General features: G+C 51.8%; 1 protein-coding gene across 1 annotated transcript in view; it reads right to left on the reverse strand.

Annotated features, from left to right (window-relative positions):
• The window catches only part of ECE2 (endothelin converting enzyme 2), a 37908-nt gene that overhangs the window by 17005 nt on the left and 2033 nt on the right, over positions 1-18870 (reverse strand). The window contains exons 2-8 of the mRNA XM_077348221.1: positions 11029-11115; positions 6944-7088; positions 5468-5683; positions 4570-4694; positions 3953-4099; positions 2072-2137; positions 887-1075 (exon numbers count right to left, since the gene is read on the reverse strand). Coding sequence (XP_077204336.1) covers positions 887-1075; positions 2072-2137; positions 3953-4099; positions 4570-4694; positions 5468-5683; positions 6944-7088; positions 11029-11115 — 975 coding nt within the window. The remainder of the gene's footprint in view (positions 1-886; positions 1076-2071; positions 2138-3952; positions 4100-4569; positions 4695-5467; positions 5684-6943; positions 7089-11028; positions 11116-18870) is intronic.

Genomic DNA, 18870 nt, shown 5'->3' on the forward strand with positions numbered 1-18870 from the left:
TGGTGGCAGCTTGGCAGTAGATCCTAAGGAGTTTTGTGTGTCCGTGTCTCTCTCACCCCCAGGAAATCAGAGGCACGTCTCTTTTCCTTGGGTTCTTACACCAACTCTTTGCAGGCCCAGATGCCTTTTTTGCTCCATTACCCAGTACTTGAAGCAGCCATACACTGATTCAGACCTTGGGTCCACCAATGTGTCTGGTCTACTCAGACAGGCAGAGGTCTTTCCCATCTGATCTTTTCAACTGGAGATGCTGGGACCTTCTGCACACCGAGTAGCTGCTCTTCCACTGAGCCAGGGTTTTAGGTCAAGGTCTTTCTCATCACCTTCTGTCTGGTCCTTTTAACTAGAGACGCTGGGGACTGAACTTGGGACCTTCTGCATGCCAAGCAGAGGCTCTTTCACTGCCCATCTCCTGAGTACTGTCTACTCAAATTGTCATTGGCTCTCCCGGATCTTAGGCTGAGGTCTTTAACATCACCTCCGGCCTGGTCCTTTTAACTGAAGATGCTGGGGATTGAACCTGGAACCTTCTGCTCGCCAAGCAGATGTTCTTCCACTGGGCCATGGTCGCTTTCCATAGATCTCCAGGGCCTCAGGCAGAAGTGTTTCACATCACCTCCTGCCATATCCTTTAAGTGGAGATGCTGGGGATTGAACCTGGGGCCTTCTGCACACCTAACGGAGGCTCCTCCAGTAAGCCACAGTCCCTCCCCATAATAATATCCGGGTAGGCTGGACTGACTCGAAACGCCACTTCTGATTCTGAACAAGGTCTCCTCAATGGTTGCACAGTATCGTCCAGAGCGTCCCCAGGAAGTTTCCCAGCTCCCCTCTCCCCCCCAGCCCTCTCCCCCCAGCCTCCTGCCCTGATCCAAGCAGGCCTCACCTGCAGCTCAGCAATGGTCAGCTTGTGGTAGATCTTCTCGTCGTCCCGCCGTTCATCTTGGGGGATGGTGAGGTTGGCCAGCTGGATCTCCAGCTCCAAGACCTGCTGCATCTGCTCTTCCGTCGTGGCTCTGGGACCCCCCAACAGAGAGCCCAGCTCTACCATGTACTCCAGGTAGGCAGACAACACCTGCCGTGGAAAAGCAAAGAGCTGTTGTTGGTGGTGGTGGAAACTCTGGGGGGCATTTGAGGGATTCAAAAGGAGAGTGTCCTGCTAAGAACTCTCTGATTTCCAAGGCAGCCATTTTCTCCAGGGGAACTGCTCCCTGTAGTCTGGAGATGGACGGTAATTCTAGGGGATCCCCAGTTTCTGCCTGGAGGCTGGCATCCACTTCCCGTGAGCAGCAACCTCTGGGCAGCAGCATTACTGATTGTGGGGAGGGGGCAAGGATCCGTTGTTCACACCATACAGACAGCGCAGAGACCCCCACAGAAGCGGTTAGGCAGGGCCAGCACGCTCACACATCCGCCCTGTCCCCACGCGGTGAGTCAGCAGGTTGTCCACACAGGCCTGCTGAGTCAGACCCTCTTGTGTTCAGCATTGCCTACTCTGACTGGCAGCTGCTCTCCCGGGTCTTAGGATCTTTCACATCACCGGTTACCAGAGACTTTAGTGCAGGCTTTCTCGACTTTTTGTACCACTAAGAAGCCTCTGAAACATTCTTCAGGCTTCAAGAAATCCCAGAAGTGGCGTGATTGTGCAGAATATGGTTGGGAAGCATCGCTGTGGACACGCCCATCTGGGGCTCCTCCCCTTCCCACCCCCTCCAGGCCCATCATTGGCCATTTGGGGGAGGGGGTTCGGTCAATATGACCATATATGGTCACATCACCTGATGAATGTTGAAAACGTTTTAGAAGTATATTAAAAATGAATTAACTCTCACCTATTTGGGAAACCCATCCAGGGCTGTCAAGAAGCCCCAGGGTTTCATGGAACCTTGGTTGAGAAAGCCTGCTTTAGTGGGAGATGCCGGGGATTGAACCGGAGACCTCCTGCATGCTGAGCAGATGCTAATAGCATGGGGAAGGGGACGAGTTAGCAGGTCCCTGCATAGCTATAGTTAATCTAGCTTGACACACAGATTAATGGGGGGGGGGTACCTGTCACCAATTGCCTCCTTACCTTCTCGTTGGTGGTCCTGTTTAGGTAGTAATCACGTGAGGGCAAGAAAAGGCCTGACTGATCCACCTGCACATGGACCCAGAAAACAAAATGCAGAAAACCCCGTGAATCCAGCTCTCGCAGTGTCCAGCCCTATTTGTTTATTGTAGCCTAGAGATCCGGGGGTTGTCCGGCATCCAGGAAAGGGATGTTGGGAGGTGGTCTGCCCTTTCCTGCTTCTGCATCATGACCCCTACGTAGTGTTCCTTGGAGGAACTACCACCCAAATCCTTGGAGGTCCCCCATCCAAATATTAGCCAACGCTAAGCACATGAGGATGCATTTTGAATGAGAATCAGGCAACACTGAGAATGGTGGTTTTTGAACAGAATTTCACCAGGAGGGCTCCGTCTTAGACCTTCCTATATACAATATGCATGTCTTTCAGAGCATCACTTTCTAGATCTTTTTTTACCACCTTGCAAACCCTAATATTATACAGTTGCATATTGTATATTCACGTTTAGAGATATTTGACCATTGACACCTTAAGGCTTGAAATGTGTCTGGGTTTTGGTCCTTGTACATTTCATGTGTTGAAGAAGAAGAAGAAGAGGAGGAGGAGGAGGAGGAGTTAGCTTTTATATCCTGCTTTTTACTGCCCAAACAACTCTCAAAGTAGTTTACAACTGCATTCCCTTCCTCTCCCCACAACAGACACTCTGTGAGGGAGGTGAGGCTGAGAGAGCCCTGATATTTCTGAATAAGAATTGGTTGAGAGCGCTCTGCTCTGTGAGGACAGCTTTAACAAGACTGTGACAAGCCCAAGAAGGAGCGGGGGATTAATCTCAGCTTGCCAGATTAGAAGCTGCTGCCCTTAACCACACCATGCTGGCTCTCAGTGTTCATGCTGATTCTGCATTTGCTGTAAGACACAGTATATACAACTGAGATTTTATCGGCATTTCCAACATTTATTTTGAGGCTCAAACTAGACACCTGAGCTCATCTGTTGTATGTACCTGTGTCTGTACCAGTTCCGTTGAATATTACCCCCCACCCCAAATAACAACACCTTCCGCATAGAAAGCTAGCATGTCAGGGACAAGGATTCTAGTACCCCGACATGCTATTTCTGCGTGCAAGAATGTGGACTTGCAGCAAACCATGGAAGCTGCCACATTGATCAAGCAAGTTCCGGTTTGTTCCGCGCCGTGGCGGTTTGCACAGGATTGCCACCTAGCTGCTACCCATGTCTGAAGACTAAGAACAGATAGGAAATTGATCTGGACGGCCAAGCCTGGCAGATCTTGCCAGATCTCAGAAGCTAAGCAGAATAGGGCCTGGTGTTTCTTGCATGGGGAATTATCAGGGACTCCTGTAGACTTTCAGGGCAAAAGACTAACCATAGTTAGTCTGCCACCCAAGGACTAACCAGGACCAACCCTGCTTAGCTTCCAGATCTGATGAGATCAGGGTAGTTGGGGCTATCCAGGTCAAGGCATAGACCAGGGGTAGTCAAACTGCGGCCCTCCAGATGTCCATGGACTACAATTCCCAGGAGCCCCTGCCAGCGAACGCTGGCAGGGGCTCCTGGGAATTGTAGTCCATGGACATCTGGAGGGCCGCAGTTTGACTACCCCTGGCATAGACAAACAGAATTTTGCCGTTGCCTACCTCCGTGTAGCAACCTTGGACCTCCTTGGTGGTTTTGCATCCAAATACTAAGTCTTCAAGGTCAGACGAAGACATCCAGGTCAGAGTTGCTTCAAGGTACACACTGGGATGTTATTCCTTCCCATGATGGGATACAGGCCATCCAAAAAGAACAACTTGGTGTTGACAACATGAACCGTGTGTTCCTTCTGATCCACATACAGAAATGCTGTCAAGGAGATTTACCTGGATGACGTTGCTGTTAGAACTTTTGGAGTCGGGTCCCACAAAAACGGTGAAGAACGGAGAAGCCCGGTAGGTCCCGGACACTAATTTCAGGACGCCCATGAACGTGGTCTGATTCCAGGGGCCAGTGATGCCCCAGCCTCCGATCTGGGGGGAGGGAGGATGAGGAAGTAAAAACGAGGAAGAACATCGGAAGAGCCCGACTGGATCAGACCATCTTGGCCAACATCCCTTGGCCAACGTCCAAGCAACAGCAATCCCCCACACTGGTGTTCTTCAAGAATTGAAGCATGGACACATTTCCATACCAAATTTTGGCCTCCTCTGGAGTAGATCCAAATTCTGCACTCCCTTACCCTGCCTTTTCCAACTCATCCCTTTCAGCGGCTTATTTTTTCCCTTTGGATTTTGACTGGCAGTTTTCCATGCGAGGCACTCCCAAAATCTGCCACCATGTTGTGTCATCTTTTTGGTGTCCCCACTGTCCTGTGTTAACCCCACCCACTGGGGTGGCGTTGGCAGGAGCTCATGGTGATTGTAGTCCATGGAGAGCTATCGTTTGGCCACGCCTGCTCTAGACAGAGACCCTCCAGCCTTCTCTCCGCAAACAAGCCCACCTTCTCAATGAGATCCATCAGCGGCTGAGAGCCCAGCTCTTCAATCTTCTGTTCTTTCAGGCAAGACAGGTAATAACGCTGGGTCTTCCTCTCGGCCTCGCTGGTGGAGTTGAAAGTGGCATTTTCTGGCAAAAGAAACATCCCGGTGAGACCGTGGGCCAAGGCCAAATAGCCCTGAGGATGCTAGCCTAGTGGCAGCCTGGCTCCCCGAGGCAATTAAGTGAGTGTCCTGCATAGTTCAGGGTAGGGTTGGCCACTTCAGAGTCCAAAGCGGCTGCTCACACCCAAAGCAGCCAGCGCCACGCCCCTCCACGGGTAGGAATTTACTGGCTGTTCCAGGCCTCCGGGATGTTTGCCTGGCCTCGACCCAGGCCAGGGCCTTTTCGGTCCTGGCCCCAACCTGGTGGAATGAGCTCCCGGAAGACCTGAGGGCCATGTCGGAATGGTCAGCTTTCCGCAGGGCCTGCAAGATGGAGCTCTTCCGCCAGGCGTTTGTTTGAGGTCAGGGCAGATTCCTGGTGTTTCCACCAAGGACCCCTTCCCAAAGTCTATTAGAGTCTATTAGATCTGCACCCATTCACTCCTAGCAGAAGAAGACTCAGCCTCCATCTGAATGAATGGGATAGATTATTGAAATAAGTTTTGACCACTTGCTTGTTTACTGTAAATTGGGGTTTTATGGGGGTTTTACTGTATTTTAATGTTTTGTTCTGTAAACCGCCATGGGTTCCTAGGAAATGCGGCAGCATACAAATTGAATAAATAAATAAAATAAAATAAAATGAACCCTAGTGCAGGGGGTCGGACTAGATGACCCAGGAGGTCCCTTCCAATTCTAGGATTCTCTTAGCGCTGCTCTCCCGTCCCCCAGGGAAGAGGAAGCCAGATCGGCCCTTACCCAGCAGGTGTTTCATGATGGCCTGGTTTTGGTCCCAAATGTTGTTGAACGTGCTCCACTTGGAGCGCCCGTCGGGCAGCGGGTTGCGCTTGATCCACCCGCCACAAGCGTACTGGTAGAAATCGTCGCAGGGGTGGGTCGCTCGGTCCAGAGCCTCGAGGATTTTGCTGGCAACGATGGTGCAGGCTTCGGTCAGGCAGGCGGTGCGGGACGGATCTGGCCAGGATAGACACAAACACACACTGTCAGGGGAGCCAGCTCAACATGGGGGTGAGCATGTCAGGAGGAGCTGAAGAAGAAGGCAGGAGCTGAAGAAGAAGACGCCGGACCTCCACAGGTCTCCTGCAGGGCTGTGGTGAAACACTGGATAAGAATTGCCCTGAAGAAGGCCTGTGGAGTAAAACATTTTCATATTTCATATGAAACCTTCAAGCAATTCTTGTCGCCTTCTGTGCTGCTACTGGAATCTTGAAGCAATTAAACACGGTATGAAAGCAAGGACTTTAAAAGGAGAGTTGGTTTTTATACCCCGATTTTCATTACCCAAAGGAGTCTCAAAGTGGCTTACAATCACCTTCCCTTTCCTCTCCCCACGCCCCGTGAGGGAGGGGAGGCTGAGAAAGCCCTGAGATTACTGAAGAAGAAGAAAGAAGAAGAAAGAAGAAGAAGAAAGAAGAGTTATATGCCACTTTTCTCTACCCAAAGGAGTCTCAAAGTGGCTTACAGTCACCTTCCCTTTCCTCTCCCCACAACAGACACCCTGTGAGGGAGGTGAGGCTGAGAGAGCCCTGAGATTACTGAAGAAGAAGAGTTGGTTCTTATATGCCGCTTTTCTCTACTCAAAGGAGTCTCAAAGCGGCTTACGATGATCGCCTTCGCTTCCCTCTCCCCACAGCAAATCTCATGCGACGTCAGGGAGGCCAAGAGAGCTCTGAGAGAACTGATCTCTGAGAACAGTTCTAACAGGAGAGCAACTAACCTAACGTCACCCAACTGACTGCATGTGGAAGAGCGGGGAATCCAACCGAGCTCTTCGGACTAGAATCTCTTGACAGCGTATAAGGTCATACTAGTTTAGCTATTGTTAGCATGACCTTATACGCTGTCAAGAGATTCCTTTATAAAGTTGAGGCTGGTCCTTAAATATAAAAACCCTTGTCCCTTGAAAAAGCTGTAAGGTGAAACGCGTCCGGACTTGTGTGAAATTATAAGAATACTGAAGAGAGAAGACTCTATATAAGTCCATTTTGGGTATTTTATTGCCATATTGGTTCCCCAGGGCATCTATATTTCTCTATATTTGTTTTTTCACTGGGACCCACCCCTCCCAATTCATTATTTTTGCTTCAGAAGATTGCAGCAGTTCTCTTCCGCTCAGGAGGTGAAAGGCTCTGGTCGGTAGGCGGGGAAAATCAGGGGGATCCTTGGTGGGGAGGCCGGGGTGGGAACCCTCTTCTCCCCGCCCCACTCACTTACCTCGGCTGTACTGGATCCCCATGGTAATCACCAAGCCCAGCAGCAGCAGGAGCACAAAGAGGGAGACGGCGCCCAGCACCAGCTTGAGCTGAGTTCGGGAGCCCAGGCGACTCAGCAGGGGAGCGTTGCTTTTCCGGAAGCCCACCTTGAAGGCGGAGACAGAAGAAAGGAAGAGGAGACGTGAGGCGCTGGTTGTGACACACACACACACACACCTGGACTGCCCTGCCCGTGGATGGTTCAGGCGAGCCGGATCTCGTCAGATGGCAGAAGCTGGGTGGAAGATCGTGCAAGGTTGCTACGCAGAGGCAGGCGATGGCCAGTGACTTCTGGAAATCTCGTGTGCGCAAAACCCGACATCAGGGGTAGTCAACCTGTGGTCCTCCAGATGTCCATGGACTACAATTCCCATGAGCCCCTGCCAGCATTTGCTGGCAGGGGCTCATGGGAATTGTAGTCCATGGACATCTGGAGGACCACAGGTTGACTACCCCTGCCCTACATGGTCAGCCCTGGTTAGTGCTTGATTGAGGGACCCCCCAAGGGAGTCCATGGTTGCTACGCAGAGGCAGGAAATGGCCAACCACCTCGGTTTGTCTCCTGCTCTGAAAACCCTACCAGGTCAGCCTTGGTTAGTGCTTGAATGAGAGACCCTCCTAATGAAACCAAAGGTTGCCACGCAGAGGCAGGTCAAAGCAAACCAGCACTGGAGCCTCTTGCATGACGACCCTGCAGGGTCACCATAAATCGACTGCAATTCAGTGGCGTTTTCTACCTCCAAATAACCCAGAGTTGGCCAAGGATCTCAGCTCTCTGACCTAGCCAGGGTTGGCCCCGCTTAGTTCTTGGAGAGGAGAAGCGCCAAGAAAAACCGAGGTTGCTATGCAGAGGGAAGCAATGGCAGACCACCTCGGAACGCCTCAAGAACCTTGTGGAGTAACCACAAACTTGATGGCACTCCATCATTGATTCTCGCCTTTTGCAGCTTTTTGTACTGTTGATCCTCCTCCCACTCTTCCTCCCCATGCAGCCCACTGGGTGACCTTGGGCGAGTCACTGTCCAGCCAGAGCTGTTCTTGCAGAGCAGTTCTGTCAGAGCTCTCTGAGCCCCGCCTATCTCGCAGGGGGTCTGTCGTGGGAAGAAGGGTAAGCGTTTATGAGCTGCTTTGAGACTCCTTTGGACAGTGAAAAGGGAGGTTTAAAAGCCATCTCTTCTTCTTCTTTCTCTTCCTCCTCCTCCTTCCCTTCTTCTTCTTCTTCTTCTTTGACAGTTCTCAGCAATGGAACGGGGATAAGCAAATTTCTTGGAAACATAAGGTGAATCTCATGATGCAGGTTAAGGCTAAAGGTGAGTGGACTGAATGACACCGAATTAAAGTGAGGAGGGAGGCTGAGGGGGGAGAGATCCCTGCCTATCACCTGGGAGGGCCACTTCTGCCCAGAGCTGACAATGCAGGCTAAGAGGGCCAGGCCGTCCTGCCTATAAATCCCTCTTCCTGTGTGGTGTTTGCTCATCCATCTTGTCTCCCGTGGCAATGCACTCCCTCCCCTGCGCTGTTCAGTGGCTGACAACATCTGCCAGCCCTGGGAGGAACCGAGAGTCTCTCGGGAACAGCCTGGCTTGCCCTTGAGGGGGAACTCTCTGTCCCTGTGCCACGGTAGTTTCCCAGCAGCCTTGGCTGGGGAGGAGGTATACGGAGCGCAAGCCTCTTTCTAGATTCCTGGCTCCAAGTTTGAAGAAGGAGGAGTTGGCTTTTATACCCTGCTTTTCATTCCCTGAAGGAGCCTCAAAGTGGCTCACAAGCAACTTTCCTTCCTCCCCCCCCCCCCAACAGACACCCTATGAGATAGGTGGGGTGAGAGAGCTCTGAGAGAACTGCGTTGTGAGAACAGCTCTAGGAGAACTGTCCCTGGCCCAAGGTCACCCAGCCGGCTGCATGTGGAGGAGCAGGGAATCAAGCTCAGTTCTGCAGGTTCAAAGCTGCCCCTCTTAACCAACGGTGCCACACTTCTCTGTCCCCGGTTTAAGTTTGTAAACCTTTGTCATGTCACTCCTCAACCTTCCTTTCTCCCCCCTAAAGAGCACTAATCTCGTTAAGCTCTCTTCATCCGTTTTAGTTTCCCTTTTCTGTACCTTTTCCAAAGGTCTTTGGCAACAGAGGCATATCGCCTCGGAATACAGAGGCTCCCTTCAGCCACCCAGGTGTGTAACTTTCCACAGATGTATCCTCAGCATGTTTGTCCAACCCAGCCTTTCTCATTGTTTCCTTACCACTGAGAAACCCCTGAAACCTTCTTCAGGCTTCGAGAAACCCCAGAGAAACCCCATAAACGGCATGAAGGTGCAGAACATTGTCGAGAATCAGAGCTGTGGACTGGCCACCCCCCCCCCAGGCCATCAGCCGTTTGGGGAGGGGGTGGGTCAACATGACCATATCTATCACCTGATAAATGTTTAACATCTGTGGTTCCTGCCCATGCCACCTGGTGTGCTTAGAGGCATGGCCAGAACACCTGACAGCCTGCATATAATATCAGAATAGATTCAAGTGTGTAGCCATTGGTCTGAAGCAGCACAACAAAATCAGGGTCCAGTGGCACCTTTAAGACCAACAAAGATTTATTCAAGGTGTGAGCTTTTGAGTGCAGGCACTCTTCCTCAGACTAATGAACTACCATCATAACAGTGGGAATATAAAGCAAAAGCTTAAATTAGTAAACTGTGTCACAACAAAATTCAGCCATATGATGCTATTATATTTCCACTGTCAAGATGGAAGTTCTTAGTCTGAGGAAGAGGGCTTGCACTCGAAAGCTCACGCCTTGAATAAATCTTGATTGCTCTTAAAGGTGCCGCTGGACTCTGATTTTGTTGAATAAAATATCGCTGGACACTTGCTGGCTGGATTCGGACAGTGGGGGAAGTCACTGGGAGGTGGTGTGATTTTTCCCACCATCTTTTTGCTGTACATTGTGTTATTGTTAATGGGGGGAGTTGTTTGTTTGTTTTTACTGTTTCATTGTGATTGAGCTTTGGGCCCCTTTTATTCTGTGAGCGAGAGGGTTGTGAGTGTCCTGCATGTGCAGGGGGTTGGACTAGATGACCCAAGAGGTCCCTTCGAACTCTATAATTCTATGATTCTAGCCGCCCCGAGCAGACTTGTTGGGAGGGGTGGGACATGAAACAAACAAACAAACAAACAAACAAGCAAGCAAGCAAGCAAACAAACAAACAAACAAACAAACAACGTGTGTGTGTGTGTGTGAGTGTGTGTAATTGCCTTGATTCCCATGTACCCTGGCATTTCGAGACAGGCATTCGGCCGACGTCCCATCCCTACGAATGGCTCGGCTGGTCACAGCTCACACCGCCTAAACCGGGTTGGTAGATGGACAAGAGAGCTCTTCTCTAATCATCTTCCCCGGGTGTCTTTCCCCCCACCCCAAAATAAGAGTTTTGACTCTTTAGGGCCTTCTCTGTCCTTTTGTAAAGGGCTCGAGGTCTGCCAGGATGGCTTCCCGTTGGCGATGATGATTTCACAGAGGAGCAGGGCATCATCATCCCAAAAAAGACCATTGCGCCTTAGACAATTAGATTGGTGCCTGAAAAAAATCTCCCCTCCCGGCCTCCCAACAGGATTAAAATCGTAATAATCATCCATCACGGGTGCTAGCGAGGTCTATGGGGGCCAGGGAGCGGGCTCTGGGAAGGGCCGTTTTTCATGTCCCTTTAGACGAGCTCTTTAGAACTTGCTTCCGAGCCAGAATGAGCCTGTCTGTTCCTCCCTCCCTCCCTCCATCTCTCTCTCTCTCTCTCTCTCCCCCTCTCTCTTTCTCTTTCTCTCTTCCCTTCGCTTCCTCTCGCCGCTCTCTGCAAGAGGCATCGGCCAAGTAATTATGCAGGCACCAGAGCCAGCGCCTTTATTATTAATTTAATATCATAATCTGGTTGCCAGGCAGCAGCCGGGACTGGCTTCTCCGGGGAGCTGTGCGGATGCTCCAGGAATCACCTCGGAGAGCCGGGCGCAAATCGGCTGCATCCTGCACTGCCCACTGGCCCAGGGACGAGACCTGATGCGTCCTACCTCCACACCGTCGGGAGAGGTGCTCCCATCCGTGGCTCCGTCGGTCGCCTCTTCGTCCTGGAACATGGCTCTCTTGTACTCAGCCATCTGAAGCGGGGGGGCAGAGGAGAGAAAAGGCAGTGAAAAGACAAGTCAAGGGTCTCCGTCTTAAGTCACAGTGCCTCGGTCCCTTTCAAGGGACTAAAACCCGTGGAACAGCCAAGAGTCTTTTCCCCAGAGGCACCCTGGGAATTGTAGTTTGTGGGGAAGGGAGCCTTGGGGTGCATCTCGCTTTCTGATTCAAAGCCTGCATGCCAAACACCATTTCTTCTCTCGTGCCTGGCACACGAGGCATCCTTGCTTCAGACTGTGGCGGCCTGTGATGAAAAGCTGGCCACCGTCCAAAACGCACCGGCTGCATGGCGTCCTTGCCTAAAATGCCATTCCGGTTTTGTGCTCAGTTATTCTTGCTTTGAGAGGTTTGGGCCCATTTAAGTCGCACAGAAACTCCTCCAGTGTGAGAAATAACCCGGAGAACTGAAACTGAAGGTATGCAGAGAGATGGATCAGGATCCCAGGAAGAACAGGGCAGTCCATGCTAGAAGCCCTGGGGCTGGTGGGTTTTAGGGTTGCCAGGCTCCTGGTGGCAGCTGGAGATCTCCTGGAATGACAGGGGATCTTCGAATCGCAGCGATCAGCCCCCTTGGAGAAAAGGGCTGATTTGGAAGGTGAATTCTATACCCCACAGAGGCCCCTCTCCAAACTCTGCCCTTCACTAAACTCTGCCCCTCCATACCCAAAATCTCCAGGAAATTCCCAACCCAAAGATGGCAACCCTCGTTTGCCTGAAAGAGGTTTTGTGCTTTAAAAAACGAAAAACCCTAATTGTTTCATTGGAGGGGATTCCAGGCAGCCCCCAATTTTTATATCACTGTAAAGGTTAAAGCGAAATGTCCAGCACTACCTTACCTTGTTATTAACTTTTTAAATAATTCTTATTAAACAGCAGCTTTTTTAGAATAAAAGTGTTCCCTCTTTTAACTACAGACTGGAATTCTAGTAGGTCTCTTATCGTAATCCTGGATGCTGATCCTGCATAGAGCAGGGGGTGGGGCTAGATGGCCTGCATGGCCCCTTCCCACTGTAGGATTCTAGGAGTCTAGTTCAGCAGTGGAATGGGCTGCCTAAGGAGGTGGGGAGCTCCCCCTCACTGGCCATCTTCAAGCAGTGGATGGTCAGATGCTTCTCCTGGATGCTTAAGGCTGATCCTGCATAGAACAGGGGGCTGGACTAGATGGCCTGCATGGCCCCTTCCCATTCTGTGATTCTAGGATTCTAGTTCAGCAGTGGAATGGGCTGCCTAAGGAGGTGGGGAGCTCTCCCTCACTGGCCGTCTTCAAGCAGCAGCTGGACAGATCCTTCTCCTGGATGCTTGAGGCTGATCCTGCCTTGACGAGGGTGTGGGACTAGATGGCCTTTATGGCCCCTTCCCACTCTAGGATTCTATAAGTTTTGGCTGAATGGGCGGATAGTAAAAACAGCAGCCCTTCTTCTAGAACGCTGTATTCCCCTCAAAGGGAGACGGTCTTGAATGTTAGCAAGAAAAAGCTATATACAGAAATGTTTATTGTGGGTCACAACTGTTACCCTGAACGCAAATGCAGGGCGGTTGCCCTTTTTCTACGGCAGGCGTGGGCCGACAGACTAGTCTTGAGCGACTACATGGCAGGTTTAGGATTATCCAGTCCAATCCATCCCATGAAGGTTTCTCAGTTGTCACGACTTCCCGTATTTTATCACAACAGATTGGAAGAGTGGGCAAACTCCCAGCCTCCCTCTGCCCAATTTTCATGCTGATTGAAACACAGCCGCTGACAGGTACAAAACAAGGCACTTTCCCTGGGGAGAGAGATTTATTCCCCCAAGCGCACTGTTTCTACTCGAAGAGGCAAGGAACAACCCCTAGATTTTGCCCCTACGGAGATAAGTCAGCGTCCAAGACATTTTGACACACGGTCCCTCCTATGAGACTGTGTGCTTTCAACACGGCAGGCAGAAATTCCACAGATCATGCCTCTCCCAGCACCGAAGGCATGGATCTGAATTTTGACTTACAGGCATACCGCAGCTGTCTAAAAGGGGATCTCAACACCCCTCCAATGAACACCATAGAGTCCATCCTCTAAAACAGGGATAGTCAAACTGCGGCCCTCCAGATGTCAATGGACTACAATTCCCATGAGCCCCTGCCAGCAAGTGCTGGCAGGGGCTCATGGGAATTGTAGTCCATGGACATCTGGAGGGCCGCAGTTTGACTACTCCTGCTCTAAAACATCCATTCTTTCTCCAGGCGAACTGCTCACTGCAGCCCAGAGATCAGTTATAATGATGGAAGATCTCCAGGTCCCACCTGGAGGTTGGCCACCCCGGACTCCAAAACAAGACAGCAATTGGAGAGACGCACATCTTTCCTCCTGGTTCCCTCCCCACTCCCAAATCCCCTGGGAATGGTGTGCGTGCTGTTTTAAGTATGAATCATCTCACAAAATTACCCCTCTCTTTTCTGCATTATCTTCAGCTAGCAATTCTGTCCCAATTTTCAGAAGGCACTTCCCTTCCTAAGCGGCACCCCTCCCCCAGATTAAAGCAGCCCGTAGCAAAGTGGGACTAAAAAGCTCCCTTCCCCCCTGGGATACCTGGAGAGCCACATTTTGGACCTCTTTGTAGAGAAACACACTGCAGGGTTTTCCAGAGCCCAGGGGAGGAATAGGAGATTGAGCAGGGGGTTGGACTAGGTGGCCTGTATGGCCCCTTCCAACTCTATGGTTCTATGAAATATTTGCTGGCTGAGGGTTCTGCCCCCCTTTGCAGGACCAGGACCAGCCATAGCAGATTAAAGAAGCCCCCCCCCCCTGTTGTAAATTGTAAAAAGTGTTATATACAACCGTTTGTATCTACATAGAATCATAGAGTTGGAAGGGGCCATACAGGCCATCTAGTCCAACCCCCTGCTCTACGCAGGATCAGCCCTAAGCATCCTAAAGCAATTGATCTCTGATGAAGAACAGTACGATTGAAACCCGTTAGGCAGGGGTAGTCAAACTGCGGGCCTCCAGATGTCTATGGACTACAATTCCCATGAGCCCCTGCCAGCATTCGCTGGCAGGGGCTCATGGGAACTGTAGTCCATGGACATCTGGAGGGCCGCAGTTTGACCACCCCTGCTGTTAGGTCTGAACTGGTTGCCATTTGTGGTGCCCACACGGAGAGGTTTCATGTGCACCCAACGGATAAGATATTCTTGTATGGTTTTTGAACAATGTTGAACTCTAATAATAAAGTGTTTCCCTGTTTCTAGATCTGTTTTTATCCCTAACCTTGATGGTTCTCATCTGTTTTGCAGGCTGGGTTTTTATTTCCCTTTAGGTGAAGGGAACATGGGTTTCTCTGTTCAAAAGAAGGCCCCAAATCAACCTTTCCCCAGGCTGTGTGTCTTTGCACGGCATTCTCAGGGTTCTACAACACCCCTGTGAGGTGGGTTTTCCAAGAGCCCAGTTCCCTCCCCCCAAACACACTCACTCTCCCAGGAGTGACCAAAGTGCGGCTCTCCAGATGTCCATGGGCAGGGGCTCATGGTAATTGTAGTCCATGGACATCTGGAGAGCCACAGTCTGGCCACCCCTACTCTAACCACTACGCCACCCTCTCCAACAGCACGTGGAAGGAGCAGCAAAAACTCCTCTCCCTTCTGCACTGTGCCACTCATGGTGCAAGGGAGATGAGCACCCGCTTGTCACGGAGTGTTACCTGGCAAGAGAACCACACTGGAGGACTTGGGAGTGGTGACTCAGGGCTGGGTGGGCAGGCCTCCCTTAGTCCTGGAGCTCAGCACATCCTAATCACGTATTCCTCTCAAGCCCTCAGTTTAGGCACCCCAGGAGCAACCTGGACTGCTCCACGCCCGTTGGAATGGTAGCAAAACGAACATAAGAAGGGCCTCGCTGGATGAGACCAACAGTCCCTCTAGGTCTGCATCCTGACTCAGACACTGGTCAGCCAGTTCCTCCAAGGGGGCAACGAGAGGGCAGAGAGGCCAAGGCCTTCATAAGGACATCAGTGGTCCATCTAGTCCAGGACCCCTCTCACATGATGGCCAACCAGTTCCTCTGGAGGACCAGGAACAGGGCAGAGAGGCTGAGGCCTTCATAAGAACCTCAGGAGAGCCCTGCTGGGTCAGACCAGGGGTCCCTCTAGTCCAGCATCCTGCCTGACATGTTGGCACATCAGTTCCTCTGGGCCGTCAACCACAGGGAGGGAGGGCCTTTCCCTGATGCTGCCCCTTGGCACTGGGATTCAGAGATCTGTGACCTTGCTAGATGCTGAAAGAGTGGCAGTCTGGAGATATATCGGATCTCCAAGATTTAAGCGTATGGTAGCGAATCAGAAATCATTTCCCATGATCTGGTGGTCCATCATGGCCAGTGTCCTCATCTCAGACTAGCAGCTTTTCGCCGGGTTTTCAAATTGAGGTTTCTCACATCATCTCCTACTTGATCCTTTAAATTGAAGATGCCGGGGATTGAACTTGGGACCTTCTGCATGCCAAGCAGAGGCTGTGCCCCTGAGACCACATCTCTTCCCCGGATGAGAGCGATCAGTCTCCCTGGAGAAACTGGCCACTTTGGACTCAACAATCCTAGCAAATGGGAGAGCTGGTGTGGTGGTTAAGATCAGCGACCTCTAATCTGGAGAACTGGGTGACCTTGGGCCGATTACAGTTCTCTCAGAGCTCTCTCAGCCTCAACTCCCTCACAGGTGTCTATTGTGGGGAGAGGAAGGGAAGGTGAATGTCTTTGACTCTATCGGGCAATGAAAAGGGGTAGAAAACCCAACTCTTCTTCTTCTCTAAGCATCCACGGACGGAACCATCCTTTGTGAATGTGACCACTCCTCTCCTAAAACCATCCATGTTGGTGGCCATCCCTACATCCTCTGGCAGCGAACCACGCAACTTACTTAACTCACTGAGAGAGAGAACACTTCCTTTGCTATATCCTGTACCTCCCTGCCCATCAACTTCATCAGGGTACACCCCAGTTCTTGTATTCAAGGGGCTCCTCCCTTTGAACAAGTGACATTTCTACAAAGCCAGGGGAACTCACTGGGAGGCAGAAAAACACAGGTCCTGAAAGCAGTCATGGGGGGCAGCAGCTGGGGAAGAGGGACCACCCTGTTTCCTTGACCCCAGGACAGACAATGCATGACGCCGGCCCCTCTTGGGACAAGGGGCTGCCAACCTCCAGGTGGGGCCTGGAGCTCTTTTGGAATGTCGACGGATCTCCAGGTTACAGAGATGAGGACGGCGGCTTTGGAGGGTGGTCAACAGAACATCACATCCCGAGGCCCAACAATTCCAGGGATTTCCCAACCCAGAGCCAGCAACCCCGCTGGGACTTCAAGCGAGGGTTACCAGCCTCCAGACGGTGACTGGAGATCTCCTGGGATGGCAACTGCGGCTTAAGAAAGTGAGATCAGCTCCCCTGGAGAAAAGAGCCACTCTACAAGCTAGTCTCTGTGGTATTGCATCCCGCTGGCCCCTCCCTTCCCCAAACCCTGCCTTTCTCCGATCCCAGGCCCACAAGCTCCAGGAACCTCCCAATAACCTGGAGCTGGTGACCCCCCTGAAAGCAACTTAGGGTTGGGTCAGGGCTGCCAGCTCTGGGTTGGGAAACGCCTGCAGACTTTGGGGGTGGAGCTGAGAGTGGGAGGGATGTGGGGCAGCGGAGGAACCACAGTGGCATAGAATGATAGGGAGTTCCCCCTCCCCCCCAAAAAAGCAGCAAGTTTCTCCAGGGAAAGTGAACCCTACAGATGCGCTGTAAAACCAGGGGCTCAATCCCTAGCTTGGGTGCACTTTTGACAGGGGAAATGGTGCAAGCAGGAAGAGTTAATGCCCTCCTTTTCAGAGCTGCAACCCCAATGCGACCCCTGAGCCCCCCCTCCCCTGGCGGCTTCTTTGGAGGGGGGGGGTCATGGAAGTGTAAGATCATAAGCAGCTGGGCCTTCTTCTGATCTCCCCCAGATGTCCTGCTCTTTTCTCCATAAACATGCGGGCTGGAAACACACCCAGGCAGAGTCCCCGGAGATCGAATTACAGACCGGCACAGCCTCAAGGCAGATCCCATCTTCCCTCTTAGAAGGAACCCTCAGGGGGGCTGTTTGCCTTTCGGAGCCGGAGGTCAAAAGATCATGGGGGGCTGAGTGGGGAGATGAAGCTTCTCTAGCTGCCTTACCAGGATTGCCAACCTGCACGGCAGGGACTCATGGTAACTGTAGTCCAAGGACACCTGTCAGGGGCTCATGGTAACTGTAGTCCATAGACATCTGGCAGGGGCTCATGGTAACTGTAGTCCACAGACATCTGGCAGGGGCTCATGGTAATTATAGTCCAGGGACACCTGGACACCTGGCAGGGGCTCATGTTAATTGTAGTCCAAGGACACCTGGCAGGGGCTCATGGTAACTATAGTCCATGGACACCTGGCACGGGCTCGTGGTGATTGTAGTCCAGGGGCATCTGGCAGAAGCTCATGGTAACTGTAGTCCATGGACATCTGGCAGGGGCTCATGGTAATTGTGGTCCAAGGGAGTTCCTCCGAAGGCAGGTTATTGTTGTCCCATATGAACGGCAAATGCAAGGTGTTCAGGTGGAGCACCCTGACACTGGGGGAGAAAGGGAGGCACATATCTGGCACCTTCCGGGGCACTCTAAAGCCCAAGGCAGGAGGGAGGGGGCAGCCCCCAGGAAGGCAGAGGCCCGGCTGCAGAACCACAAGGGCCTGCAGGCAGAAAGGAGGGCAATTAGTACTGGCTCCCTATGCGGTCTGGGGGTTGGGGAACACTGTTTTTTAACCCTACAGGAAGGTTACGGGGCCAGCGGCAGGATCTAAAAGAGCCCGTTTTGTGGTTTCACTAAACACTGCCATTCCACCGTTCCTGTTTGGCCACATCGAGTTCTGTGGTGCCCTTGGGGTTTTGACCCAAAAACGACTCTGTGCCGCCAGAGAGTTGTTTGGGGCAAACAACAGCGTTCTCCCAGGTTCGGAGAGCTGCCGGTGATGGCTGTTGAAGTGGGGCCCGTTAGCTATGAGAACAGAACCAGAAACCTCCCACTGACAGGAATACCGCCATCCTCTCTGTGCAAGCCACTGGTCTTCCATCATCTGGGAAATCAGCTCTCCTCTCCTCCCTGAACATTAAATTCTGTCAAGTCAAGATTTTAAAAAAAGAGACAGAAGAGAAGAGCAGGGGTGTGGTTTGTAGCTTGCTAGAGTCTGAAAAGCGGCTTACAATCGCCTTCCCTTCCTATCCCTACAACAGACCCCCTGAGAGGCAGTTGGGACTGAGAGAGCTCTGAGAGAACTGGGCCTGGCCCAAGGTCACACAGCTGGCTGAATGCAGGAATGGTGCGGGGAACACAACCCGGTTCTCCAGATTAGAGGCCATGGCTCGAACCATGACACCACGCTGGCTCTTTCTCTCTCTCTCTAGAACAGGCTTCCTTGAGAGGTGGTGGGTTCTACATCTTTGGAAATTTTAAAGGAGAGGCTGGAGAGCCATCAGATGGAGAGGCTGATTCTGTGAAGGTTCAAGGGGGTGGCAGGTGACAGTGGGTGACAGAGGGTTGTGAGTGTCCTGCATAGTGCAGGGGGTTGGACTAGATGACCCATGAGGTCCCTTCCAACTCTATTATTCTATGATTCTAGAGAAAGACCCAACTTCTGCTGCTAGCTTCTGCGGCGAGAAGGAAGTCAAGATGGCTGGAATCCAAGACCCGGCACAGCAAATTGACAAAACGCCTTT

This window comes from Paroedura picta, chromosome 8, assembly GCF_049243985.1.
Source record: "Paroedura picta isolate Pp20150507F chromosome 8, Ppicta_v3.0, whole genome shotgun sequence".
Lineage (NCBI taxonomy): Eukaryota > Metazoa > Chordata > Lepidosauria > Squamata > Gekkonidae > Paroedura > Paroedura picta.